This window comes from Anas acuta, chromosome 1 (assembly GCF_963932015.1).
Source record: "Anas acuta chromosome 1, bAnaAcu1.1, whole genome shotgun sequence".
NCBI classification, from domain to species: domain Eukaryota; kingdom Metazoa; phylum Chordata; class Aves; order Anseriformes; family Anatidae; genus Anas; species Anas acuta.
In genome coordinates, this window is record NC_088979.1 from 168,776,832 (window position 1) to 168,790,622 (window position 13,791).

General features: G+C 44.3%; 1 protein-coding gene across 5 annotated transcripts in view; it reads right to left on the reverse strand.

The window, feature by feature from the left end:
• Positions 1-1,369: 1,369 nt before the first annotated feature.
• Positions 1,370-13,791, reverse strand: part of HMGA2 (high mobility group AT-hook 2) — a 112,949-nt gene continuing 100,527 nt past the window's right edge. For all 5 annotated transcript variants that reach the window (XR_011091947.1, XR_011091946.1, XM_068669290.1 and 2 more), the window contains one exon: positions 1,370-4,459. Coding sequence is in view for 2 of the 5 variants with exons in the window: in XM_068669290.1 (XP_068525391.1) it covers positions 4,412-4,459 (48 nt within the window). In the remaining 3 variants the exon portion in view is untranslated. The remainder of the gene's footprint in view (positions 4,460-13,791) is intronic.

The following is a 13,791-nucleotide window of genomic DNA, read 5'->3' on the forward strand; positions in this document are numbered from 1 at the left end:
GAGAGGTGGAACGATCCTTTCCTACCACCGAGCTGGGTGAGAGAGGAAAGGAGAAGAGGATACATAACACGAGGAATGCAATTACTCACGTCTCTGACTCAGGACTGAATGTGTGTTACTACTTAACACACATTTTGTGATTGTATTTTGGCTATTTTACGAGTAACCAAGTCCAAAGGGAACATGCCATAAAGCCCCTGGGAGAGCAGAGGTTACTAGGCCGAAACAGATTAGGTGGATAGTTTGCAAATGAGTGAACACAAGGAATGTGTAAAACTAAATATCTGAGGAATTTAAACCTGAACAACCACCTTAGGTGACAGGGGCATGGTTGCAAATATGAATGAATGGACATGCACCACAGTCCCTAAATCCCGCTGTAGGAGGCCATGGGACCACGTAAGAGCAAATGAGGTGGGGAAGCCAGAAAAAATCTGCACAACCCACCTGCGACAAATTTGGGGTCTAAGTTTTAGTGTAGTTTCCTGAGCATCTCAGTTGTGTCCCAGGTGACACCCAGCCACGTCCCTGTCCCAGCTGATCTGAGTACTCAAGTGTTTCCTTCCCACCTGAACTATCAGGGATGTGGAAAACAGGCATCTAAGTGCACTGAGAAGCCCTGCTGCTCTGGTACTGCTCACTTTTTGTGCAAGTTCAGATGATAAAGCACTTCCCCAGAGCCCCAGAGAAGAGGGTTATGGATTTAGGCTCATCTGAGTATCTGCAGCAGCTCTCAGCCTAAGGACGTGCCTAAGGGTAAGGTCAAGCTTCGTGCCACCTCCTCACATTGGCCCCAAAGCAGCTGGAGAAGCCAGGAGGCTGCACAGGACAGAGCCCAAGTGTCCCAAGGAAGGAAGGTGAGTGTGTGCTCACCTGCTGCCTCCATGGAGGAGGGATTTACCGCAGCTTGCACTCCTCCATCTCTATTTTTAACCTGATGTCTGCATAACGTAAACTCTGTAAACTGCCTTGGATACAAATTGTGATCTGGCCTAACCAGAGGAGAAGGCCCCTAAATTTGGCAGACCCCCCCCGGCAGGCCCAAGGCAGGGCAACAAAACCCACTTCAGCCTCACCCGTGCTGTGGTGCTTCCATCTGGCTGGTGGCACCTCCGCTCCCCGTGCACGGCGAGCCCCATGCTGGGAGTGAGTGCTTCTCCTTGAGTGGACATTTGTAACGTGCCCCCCGCCAAGCACCCACCCTGGGGGCCCCTGACAACAAATGCTCTTCTCAGACACGCGCCTACGGTCCTGCGACAAAGAAGACTACTTGTATGCAAAGCTTTTACAAATTTGGTCACTGTGACCAAACTTTATTACTCATTTTATGGAACTGTGACAAAAGTCTAAGAATCAAACAACATGGGGATCACAGAGGCTATGATGTTTATTGTGCTGAACAGACTGTGATAATCCATTAAAGGAACATTTTCAACAAGCAAGCGATTCAAAGTACAATCGTAGACAGCAACTCTACACAAAGAACAAAGCGAAAAGTTAGAAGACACTCAAAAGGAAAAGTAAACTGTAGTTAAACATCTTGAAGCGTTTTTTTCTTTTTCCTGCAAACACACCTCTCTTGCAGAAATGGTAGAAGAGTTAAATGTCCAGTCTTAGTTAGCAGTGACCACTGACAGCAAAGAACAGTCGTATAAAATTTATCTCCCACAAAAATAAACTATATATATAAAAAATTTTATGATGTTCTCACTGATTCAATGGCCACATGCAATTTTTCAGTCTGAAAAAATGAGGTATAGTAGGCCCTAAGAGGTAGTAATGTGTTTTGATTGTACTACAATATATAGAAAATACAAGATTCAGTTCATCAGAGTGGTAAGTCTCTCGGAGGTTGAAGTGTGACACACACAGAGTGATTATTTCTGTGTCAGCCGCTGAATACTGTGGTTTCAAAAAAAGGCAAAAAATAAAAAGGGATTTGCTAAGGCTCGATTCGATGCCCTTTGAAGTCAGCAGAATTCCTTCTACTGACTTCAAGTGACGCTGGATTTGGCCTGCTAGAGCTACTGCATAGCTGGGATTATTTCCCATTCACTTAATATCAACGTGTCTCGTTTTAACACTCCGATCAGCTCTTTCTCAGCGATCTCCGACAATGAACCCTCTGCAGTCTTTTGAGGAGGTCCGCAGTTCTTGACACTGCCTCTTGGAAGAAGCCAGCAAGTAGTTACCTTTAACTGCGTTTGGCTTGCTAATAAAGCCATACCAACAGACGCCTTCCTGAGAACCTACCCCTGGCCCAGTTATTAATACAATGTTACAAAGTACTGACTAGGAGAGGAAGAAGGGAAATTAAACAGAAAGAGAGAAAATGAAATAGGAAGAGAGAAAGAGGAAAAAAAGGGGAAAAAAAAGAGTGAGAGAGAGGAGAATAAAAAACCTCTACATAAGAAGCATTTAAAATAAATCTGGCTGAAACATATTACAAAATCACATTTGTGTAAAATACATGAACATACTTGTCAAGTATTTTCTTACAATCTACTAATTTTTTTTTTAAACACATATTCGTGATTGCATTATGCAAAAGCTGAGCTTGTTGCTTCCCACCTACAAAGCTTCAAGTTTCTTTGAAGGTTTTTTTTTGTTCATTTTTTTTTTTTTAATACGAAAGTAATTTAAAACGTGTTCATTTTCCACAAGTTATTTTACAAAAATAGTTTTGAATTAGGGATTAGTTGCAGTCCTAACTGTTTCAAACGTCTCAAAACTAATGCTGAAAGTAACAAGTTCATTCCATTTAAAGTCTGGAGGTAGGTCTTTGTCAATCAATTAGTCCATTTCTTTAAACAATTCACTTGAGGTACAAACTTGGACAGTAATATTTAAACATTACAGCTAAATTTTTTTTCTATGTCATGTAGTGTCATTGAAGAAAATTATCCTTACAAACCTATCAGCAATTCAGTACAAAAATATATTCAAGTTAACAGTACATTACACAGAAGTCTAGCAGAGAATAGGGTAAGTACATTAAAAAAAAAAAAGGAGAAAGAAAAATACATAGTCATGCCGAAACACAATAAAGATATTGCTTCCTTAACTGCAATTAAGTGTTGAAGTAGAAATAAGGGCAAAATGCAGATACTCGTGATTATCTACCCAGTAAAAATTTCCTGCATTGAATGTGTATAGCAGCATGTATTTATCAGTCTGTTGAGTTAATTGTAAAAATCAGAGGTAGTATTGAATAGTGGGGTAATATTGCATCTGTTGCTAAAAGTGCTGCTTTGAATGAAAAGATGGAGAAATGCCACCGGCACAGAGGTGCACAGTGAACCATCCTATGTCAAAATACATTGCTTAAAGTAATACACAAGCTTAGCTGAGGTACATGGTGTTGGTTCTTACATCATGACTGATGAGTAATGAGAAGAGATTCGTTTTGTTTGAAACCTGGTATGGGGTGAGTGGAATTAGTTTAAGCTACTAAAACATCTGGATTATTTTGTTCAGACAAATTCAATATTAATTTTGAGGTACCTTTCTATATGTTTTAAAACACTTTTCTTGATAAAGACTTAGTCATTAATGGCTTAAGTGTTTGGTGGCAGTCATTTCTGTTTCCACAGAAAACACCTGGCTCTACAGAAAGCCGACTCTGTCGGACTTCCTATTGTCCAGAAGGTGAGGGCTGTTCGTTTTGTTTATTACTACTTCTGCTGATATGTTTGTATCTGTAACTATACAACGTATCTTTGTCTTTCTTCCCTTTTGCAAAATGAAAGTACCTTTTTCGTGTTGCTTTCTTTCTTCTGATTACCAGCTGAATGAAGTGAGAGATCAGCTTTCATTTTTTTCCTGAAATAACAGTAAGTCTTAAAAAAAAATAAAAAAATCAAGTACAAGTCTACAAGAAGGTTACGAAAAAAAAAAAAAAAAAGTAGTATCTATCCCTTATCTTTGGTGTTCTAAAACAGGGAGTACACTAAGTAGGGAGTGGGTTGCTGGAAGTGTTGCAAGGCCTAGTGTTACACACCAAGCCTTTCCTATTTCAATGCCCATTATAATTAATATGTTACAAGTTTCTTGTTCATATGCAGTGCAGTGAATGACTTAAACCTGATCTGGAGCTCTTCTTGACCCAGTCACCCTTACTTAGCAGCTCAAACAAACTATTAGTAGGTTAAGAAAAAAGAAAACAGTAATTAAAAGTTGCATCGTTAATCTGTGTCCCCATTGTGTTACAGCAGTTTTTCACTAAACCTGGGACTGTGAAGGGATTACAAAGAAGATGATTAGTCAAATCCTTTTTAAGGTTATGCGATTTTTTTTTCCCCCAGGCAAAAGTGGAAAGACCATGGCAATAGAAAATAAGTGGTCAAGGCAGTGTCTTCTCCCTTCAAAAGACCCAACTGCTGATGAGGTAGAAATTGCATGGTGCGGTCTCCTAGTCTTCCTCTGCAGATTCTTGTGAGGACGTTTCTTCAGTCTCTTCCTAGAACATATAAAAAGGAAAAATAAATACATGGTGAGCATGGGTCTTAGGCTGTCACCTCCTTCTCTCATGCAGCTGACAATTGCATCCTGAGCTAACAAAACGCTCTTTACAGCTCCTTTGACCTCTCAAAAAGCCACCTTGGGAAGGATAAGAAGGTCCCCCGATCCCAATCACACCACCGTGGTTTGCTGGGCTCTCCTCCTACCCCAGGGGGTGCCAAGAAAAAGAAAGCCCTGTCGTGTTCTGTCACGGGCCTTTCCAGAAACTGGAAAGCATTTTGAGAGGGTATCCAATGTCAAGTGGGTGCTCTGGAAAGCCTTCTCCTCCTCCTCAGCTCTGCCCTGGTGCTGCCCTCATGTTTGCCTTCAGCAGGCCTGACTGAACGCAGCGCTCTTACGCTGCTTATTTAACCAATGCGCTGGGCCTTTCAGGACACGGGCGGTAAACCGGGGGCAATAAACATTTCTGATAAAAGGGGCTGCGAGTGAAAGGTTGTTTTTTATCAAATCCTGCACATCATCACCTAAGCCAGCACATGAAAAAGATCTAGGAAGAATAGGAATTTACCCCCTCAGCCAACTGAGACCTTTTAAGAATGACCAGCTTAAAACAGCTTATAACAGTCTTCATACTTTAATAGATTTGATTTTCCACATGGCTTCATTTTGTCTGGGTGGCTAACTGACACAATTTATAACTCTCTTCCTTTCCCAGGCCACTACAGTACACCATTCAGCAGAGCATGCCTTCAAGCTTGTCTGCATTATATGGCCAAACTTCCATTCATTAGTGTTTGAAACACCTCAGCTGTGAAGGGCTCCTAAATGCTACCATGTGTGACACTGCTGCAGAAGAGCGGCATCAAGAAAAAACACACAGCTTTAATCATAGGCCACTGCTCACTGCAATCCCCTTTCAAAAGGCTTCAGCCCCCCCACAAGAAAAGAGTGAAAAAAAAAGCTGTAAATCCAGGGAATAAACATAAGTATAAATGAATGGATGACAGCTTAAAAAATATAACCATAGCGGCATCAAGCCATGAGATTTCACACTGGTTTTGTTTAGTCTGCTTTGGGTTATGTGGGAAATGTGAAAAGCATGAAGCAAACGCTCCCCCCTCTGCCTTCAGACCCCTGCCCCCCGCTAAAGCCAGGCCCCAGCCGGTTAAGCCAGGAGGTTTATACCTCTTGACTAGGAAGCGGGCCATGACCCCGGGATATTCTCTCGAGCACCAGGCACAAAGAAAGATGTAGCATGATCAAAGCCGTGGATGGAGGAAAGAGAGCAAAGTCAAGTGTCAGCTGCCCTCTGACCTTGACTTTTCAATTAATATTTAAATTCCAGAAGACACCAATCTATCATGCAGATAAACAGTTTCTTCCTCACAACAAGTCATTTCCACTCGTAGCACGGTTGTATTTGGAGTGCTGCTGTGAAAACGATCCCTGACTCACGAAGCCATTAAGCGAATTTTGCTCCGTCCCTCGCAGCGTTGGGGGACGGGTGCTCACACTCCGTCTAATCCTGTTATCATGTAGTGCCTTTTCCCCGCTTATCTTCCTCACAGAATGGGACTGTGTCTGTTACATCTCAGACAAGAAGAAAAATGGTATCTACATGCACCTAATTAAGAGCTAATTTGGACTATGTGTGCGGAGACGGAGCAAAATATGTTGGTTTGTGTATTGAAAATTCAGAGGTGAGGATGACCATCCAAAACAACAACTTTGCCTCCAAGTATTTCAGTTAAAAAATACAACTGTGGGTTCCATGCTCTTAACATAACATTATGACATGTTATAACATTTGGTTAATGGCATTTGATGATGATCGCATGCCTAACTCCTTACAGCCCCAAACCAGGGACACCCCCGGTTGTCCCAAAAGACCACAGCACACATTTGGGCAGCTCACTTTGATTTACACCTGGCTTGTCAGGATAGCACTGCCACCTGATTGACTCACTTTTCAAGAACATGGACTACACAGTGTTACATGGACAGGGGACAGGAAAGTATGTAGAAGGACATATTTCTGAGCCCAGCCTATTTTTAGTTAAAGAGTTGCCCACTCCAGTGATTTTTACTGTGAATCTCACAGCATTTTTTCCTTGTAGCCTCTGCTGCTGTGACCAAGAAAATGAATGAGAAGGTCACCCTTCATCTATCTATATATACATACATATTAATTTAATAAAGGATATGTATCTGCAAATGTGCACTTGTAGTAACTGGAAGTATGAGAAACCAAAAAGCAAGCTAAAACCACCACAATATTTAAATAATAAACTGATTATCAATAATACTTGAGACTGGCAGCTCTGCCTTTCAAATTCACATCAGTCTTGGGAAAGACTTTTCTCATGAAAAAAAAAAAAAAAGCTGGCAAAGAGATCAGATTGTTGTGCAGCAAAAAGAAAACTTTTCTTCATTAAGTTCATTCCTTGCAAAAGCCTAAGATAGCTCAGTTACAGACGGGTGGTTTTAAGCCAACCTATCATGTAAGTCCCTTGTCAAGACACAGATGGAGACATGATTGCTGCTCTGAAGTGCTTACAATTCAAACAAAGGGATAATACAAATCAGACATATATGCATGGAGGGACCCAAAGGAAGGAGTGAGTTGAGGTTCTGAAAGAGAAAATGCAGATGTGTGACAGGAACAGAGCCGGATTTTTTGCACTGGTTAAAAAAAAAAAAGAAAAAAAAAAGTTTACAAATATCAGAAGGTTGTGCAGCTGTGATCTCAGCCCAGCCTTTGCGTGTGCAGCACCCACACCCACCTCTCCCCAAAAGACAGAGGGGGGAAGGTGCTTTGGAAACTCTTTGTACCCCTTACAAGTCGCAGACCAGCTCTGCACTGGAGCAGCACAGCCAGAGACCCCCTGGCATGCTCTGCGTGGGACATCAGGGCTTCGGGCACCTCAGGGGAAGGATGCTCCACCGTTACGGGGCACCCTCCGGGGACTCACAAGTCCTCGCAGCCCCGATCAATGTTGGTGGCATTGCCATGTATCATAGTCAAAGGAGGAACTTGGGCTGGAGTGAAATACTTTGTAACTCCAGATGTGCTTCCGATCAAGCTGAAGAGAAGGGCAAAAACTGAGGAGCAAAGCACAGTCATTAGAGCAGACGTTAGAAATCCAAGTCACTCAGTCACAGCGTGATAGCCATGCAGAGCATAAATTCAGAAACACCACCCCAGGAAGCGCTGGGGCAGGCAGCAGAGGTTTCACATTACAGGCAGCCTTAATTCAGGTTGTTCTCACTTTTGAGGTGCGTTCACTGCAGTTGTGGAGACAGAATGGTGACATGTGTTAATTGAGCGTAAACGTTCCTCGACCCAGTTTTGCCTTGAACAGCTACTCCCCTGGTTGCTTTCTGCTGCAGCAAGCTGGCGAGGGGCTGGGGTAGCAGGCTGCGGAGGGAAACCTGAGAATGCTTCAAACTGACCAGATGGGGTTCAGCTAGCAGGGAAGCCGTGGCCAGAGCTTAAGGGGAACGGGACAAGCACAATGGGATGGCTACACACTCTGATGTGTAACTCCCAGCCTCCAAGAGTGGCCAGTTTGGGGTGAGCTCCCCACGCACCCGTGTGCCCCACATACACATATTCGCTGCAGCTGACTGACACAGCACACTGCAGAGGCAGTTTTACTTGGCACGTCCTGCCCCTGGCACGTTTACCTTGAGCTGCTGCAGGTCACAGCATGATATTGTAGGACAGACTGCAATCCAGCCCCATGAATTGCTATAACTACCCTACCAAGCAGGGAGTGATGGGGAGCTGCTGTCCCTCCCTCTAAAAAAGAGCACTGGGAAGTCTTTCTTCAAAACTTGTATGTGCACAAATGTTTATAAGGTCTTTTCTTGTGGGGCACCATTGGCACATGGCTGGAAGATGCGCTCACTGGACTGGGACCTGCCCATGATGCACCCTCACCTCTCCCTGATGTAGGGTCCCAGCAGGAGAGGAAGGACCCAGATGCCTGAAGATGGGAGCCCGACACCATTTTAGATGCCCTGTGTATCTTGTTTGGCACCCAGCAGCCAGACCAGAAGACTGCTGGACTCCAGGACACATAAAAAGGCACAGGACAGCAGTGTTGAGAGAACTGGACACATTAACCCTCTCCAGAGCCATGATGCTGTGTTTATGCCTTCAAAGGCTCTCCACTGGGAAAAAAGAAGCAAATGGGTAAATAGTAGGGATATGTGAAGTGATAACTAGGAGCACATACACCTCATTCATAAAGCTCAGTGGCGGCACCATCCATATGTAAATCACAGAGCCTTTCCATGTCAGTTATCTCTTGTTCCCAAGGGACTTCCTTCCCATGTCATCCTGTGCAGGTGACACAGCGGATCTGCCTCTGAGCTGAGGCTTCCATTTGGTGACCCACGTTTGGCTGGATTATGTTATTTTGCTGGCAACACAAGCAGTGAGCAGCATCCTGGTGCCCTCAAGAACAGGCAGGCTTAGCTCAGGCATTGCACATCCTTGTGCCTCTCTTTTTTAGTGGACCCCCTGATGGTGGTCATAGCAAAAGCTGATGATGAGACAATTGTTCCTTTTTGACAACAGCATCCCCCCACCTGCAGAAGAGCAACTGTTTTGCATTTTTATAAAGATGTTTATTCTCTTCTAATTCCCTGGGACATAACTCCTTTACAGCTACTTCAAGGTTAATTGTCTGCCTCCAGAAACTCGCTGGCAATTCAGCTGGCAATTCATTTTTTTTCACCTTCTGCTCATGAATCTCTGAATGGTAGTTTTAAAAAACTAGAACCAATTTTGTGAGATGAACTGGAGGATCACAGTAATGGTACATATGGAGCCTCTGAATTTGTTGGAGCTTTTATTTTATAACAAAGTATTTGCTATTGGCACAGATTTTGCTGGCTGCTTTCTAAGCCCGAGAGGGTATGCTTGAATAGATATGTCAAAAAGAACTGCTGACAAGAGCAACTTGCAGACTGTGGACCATTGTCTGCTAACTTGTCTGAAATCCCCTGGCATGCAAGCTAATATTTTCAGAGGAGTCCCCGAAGCCAGTGCCTCCTATTGCAGTTGCAGAGGCCCGGGCTGTGCCCAGCCAAGACACAGTGTCATCCTGACTGCTCCATGGCCAACAAACTCCTTTAGAAATTCCCACAGCACTAACAGGCACTCAGAGTCAGTTTGCTTTGTGTGAAGCTTAGGGTGGGATCTTTTGCTTCAAGCTGCTTCGCCCTCCGCAAAGCGTGCTGGCAAGAGCTGGAGCTCCTGCTCCGAGAGGCCATCAGTCACCACGCAGCCCTGCTGAGCCCATGACAGCAGTCACTCAGCAGTAAAGCAAAGCTAAATTCAAGAATCTGGATCCAGAGCTCGAATTGTTACAGGTATTTACTGCACACATCAGAATAAAAGGATTTATTAGGGCAGAAGAGACCACCATCACCACATATGAGTCAACCAGCCAGCAGGCAAGCAATTTCTGTGTACTGTCACTGCTATCATGCAAGGGAGAGATCAACTTCTCCAGCCTGGTGGTTAAAAACGCAGTTGAAAACTCTGACACGCTGGTTCTGCATTTGACACAACACAGACATTGACTACGGCATGGGACAGCTCTGAGGATAGCAAGCAGGCAGGTCCCGCCAAGGAAGCAAAACTCTTGGTATTTTGATGACATTAAAGATAAAGAGAGAGACAAATGGAGAGGTGACAGCTGATGGGGCAGTTGGGGGATGACATTTAAGGGCTGGAAAAAAACATTTTTGCTTTCAACACCTAAGTCACTGGGGACTTAGCCTCTGATGGTCCACCTTGTCACCTGTTGGCCTTCAAAAGGCTGCAGACAACCACAGTGGGAATCCAATGTTGGAATACTAACAAGTAGGCTTAGTGAGCTGCTGCTTAACCTTCCTAATGCCTGTCTGCAAACTGGTGGGCATATGCAGAGCTGCCTAACACTCTTGGGAGCAGTCTAAGAGCTGGCAAGCATCTTAAAGCTCACTTCGATTTGGAGATGTCCTCAAAGGTTGCCTCACAGTCAGGAAGGCAATGCACATCAGAGAGCAAGAATAATGCTCCTCTGTGATTGTGCATGTATGCAATAGTACTGGTTTGGAAACTCACATGCAGGCTTGTTTTGAAATCCCCATGCTCTCTGATTTGAACCAGATACTTCAAGCTGGGTTTTCTACCTCCTATGAAGATGCCTACCCACCCAGCTGCTGTATATGGAGGATGTATCTTTTGTCTGTTGAAGTCACTCCACTTTTACATAAATCACCAAATATTGTGAGGGATGGAAATGCAGCAGAGAAAACAAAGCAAAATACTGATGCTGTTCTGCAGGTGATCAGCCTGTGGCTTTTCAGATGCACAGACTTACTAAGTAAATTGAAGGTGTCCTCTCCCTTCACTGCTGGAACAATCCTGCTTTACTAGCAAGAAGGCTGCTCATGGGGATTACTGGATAATCCACATCCCCAGCTGCTGGAGGAAGTGTACTCTAGCTGGGGCAGCTGGAATGAAGTTGCTGGGGCTGCCCTGGGACTCAGATGCTGTCAAGCTGAGAATCACTACCAACAACATATTCCAGACCAGCAGCAGTGGCAGAGGTCAGAGAGAGCTACCATCCTTGCGCACCCACAAACCGCTCCTACAGATCACTTTCCTCTACTGGTAGAAGTGTCTTTCAAGATTTGGCCAAGTTTTGGTCCATAAGTCACAGGTTTGGGTAACAGAAGGGGACCAGGACAGCGCTTAGGAGCATCCCTTCAGGACAGGACATTCTTCTCTATGTTATAACAGCTTTCTTCCCTTTAGATTAAGGGGAATACAAAAATATTTCTCTATCTCCTAGCTTATCTGCCACTAGGAGAACAGTTTGATATAATGGAGTGACAATGACTCTTTCTGGTTGAGAGAAAGGGATTATCTGACACAGAATTTGTAATCCAGGAGAGCTCACACTGAGAACTTCCAGAGACAGGAATTACACTAGTCTGCGTTTAGATACCCTGAAAAATACCTACTTTAGGCTCTGCCTCTCAATATCTTCTACAGATGGGCACAAATGAACACTCATTTCAGGTGCCCAGCTTTGCCATGGATTTTACAGCAGCCCTGATGTTAACTCAGCAGTGAGGTTTCTGCAAGGCAGCAGGTCGCTCAGTGCTAAAGCCGGCACTGCTGAAGCCTTTTGAAATTGAGACTCAGCTGTCTAAATTACGTCAGGCCAGATTTCTTAAACGCGTTTTGGCATCTGAGTACAGCAAATGCCTTTTTGACCTACGCAGGTCAAAACACTTTGAAAAAATCTGTTCCCCATGTGATTAAAAGGAGAGTGAAAATCTCCAGCAAAATCTCAGTACTGGTCAGAAGAATTTTGCAGGAAGCACCATTTAAAGCCTGCAAAGCAGAGACCTCAGGCAAAAATGGTGCTTGAAGCAGTCATGGGTGCTGTTCTAACACTGACAGAGACATATTTTGTCTTGGAGAGCTTCAGCCCCACAAGATGTAAACAGTTCCGGTGGGAAGGAAATAAAATATTACAGAAAGAAGGCAGCGATGCCGTTAGAAACATATACAACTGAGCTGGACCAACCCCAACTCTTGAGAAGCTGCTCTTACAAACCTCTTGTGGAGGCTGTAAACTGGAGGAGTGGTAAACTGCTCTGCATTCACACAGGACTCCACGCTCCAGAGCCAAAAAGCCAGACTGGAGCATAAGGCAAGAAGAGGCTATAATAATACCCTCTAATTACTAATACGTATGTCAACAATTACATGAAAGAGAAAAAAAAAATCCTTAGGCTTTTAGAATCCAATAAAACCCTGTAGGCCACTGCATAAACTCTTCTTTTGCTGACAGTGGATATTGAAAAGCTCAGAAGGATCCTGGAGCCCATGTAGGCAAACCTGAATAACCCTGCCTTCCTTTGGCAGCATTGATAACTGTGTATATAGCGTTGATAACCGTGTATATTTTGTGTTTGGTGATGGAGGAAGAACTACAGTGAAGGTCTGGCTCCTGGCATGGAAAAGACGTAGGGAGACGGACACCAGGACAGGCTTTGAAATGAGGGTCAGACCCACATTGCTTACCTTTTGCTCCCCACTCTTATTTTACAACATGAAAAGGAGAATAAAGTAAGGCCTGTTAGATTTCTATTCTATTTTTTTTTCCCCTCAAAATGACTGCTTGTTACAGACAGGAAGCAACTGCCAGAAGTTATTCACCTCCAATCCTTTATCACTTAAAAAAGCATTACGGCTCCGTTTACAGAGCCACTGGCAACTGCGGTTTGGGACCAGCTATCTATCCGTAATGATAAATAATAAAATAAAACGTCTTCCTTTTGAGTCCCAGCTGAGAGATTTTGCCAAGTGATCAAACTTGTCTGAGCCTTGGAGCAGCAGCTTTGAAGTAATAAGAAAGAGATTGAAAACCTGCAGCCAAGAGCCGCACACACCTCATTAGGGCCCAGCTATGCGGGAAGGCCAGGCAGCAGCTTCCCGGTCAAGCCTGCCTGCCCACTGGAGAGGGGCTGTGGGAGGGTAAGATAAAAGGGCCTTTCAAAGGGGAAGTGCGCCGGTGACATTTTTACGAGCACCGGGCCTGAAGGCTCCCGAACGAGCAGCTCGTGGCCCCGCACATAACCCGTAACCCGTAACCCGCCCCGCGCCGGGGCCCGTGGGGAGCGGAGCCTGCAAGGAGCTGTGCTGGAGGAGGCCACGGCGGCCACCGCGCTTTCTGAAGCTCCCCTGGTCTTCCCTGCACGTCTTTTCCGATTGTGAAGGAAGGAGTTCAACATAGGCGGCTCTACCTTCCCCAAGCTGTGCTCCGAAAAGCCCCCCAAATGAGAAACATATTTCAGAAAGATAGATAGCGAGGCTGGGCCCTCTCATTTGGTTCAGCAGAGTTCATGTGAGACTTTGCGGTATAATTCAGCTAAATGATTTTTTTTTCTTAAAAAAAAAAAAAAAAAGAAAAGAAAAAACACTAAAGCTTAACAGACTTGTAAAATGCTTTTAAAAATGTCTGAAGAGTTTAATCATAGATCTTACCACACAGACACTGGTGAGGCTGTGTGCTGGCAGTAAAGCAGAGTATTTAACTTTGAGAGCTGAAGTTCTGGGTTTAATTTTCGGTTTCAGACTAAACAGCAGGTCTGCAGCGAAAGGCACGGCGACGACTCCTGAGCAAAATGGGGTAATGGGAATGCTTTTCTTGCAAACTTTACTGATTGTGTAACCGTGGAGCACCTCTTTGTGCAGGCAAGGAGTGCAAAATCAGAGAGCTTTCTGTTGGTTTTAATAAACTCCCCCCCATCCCT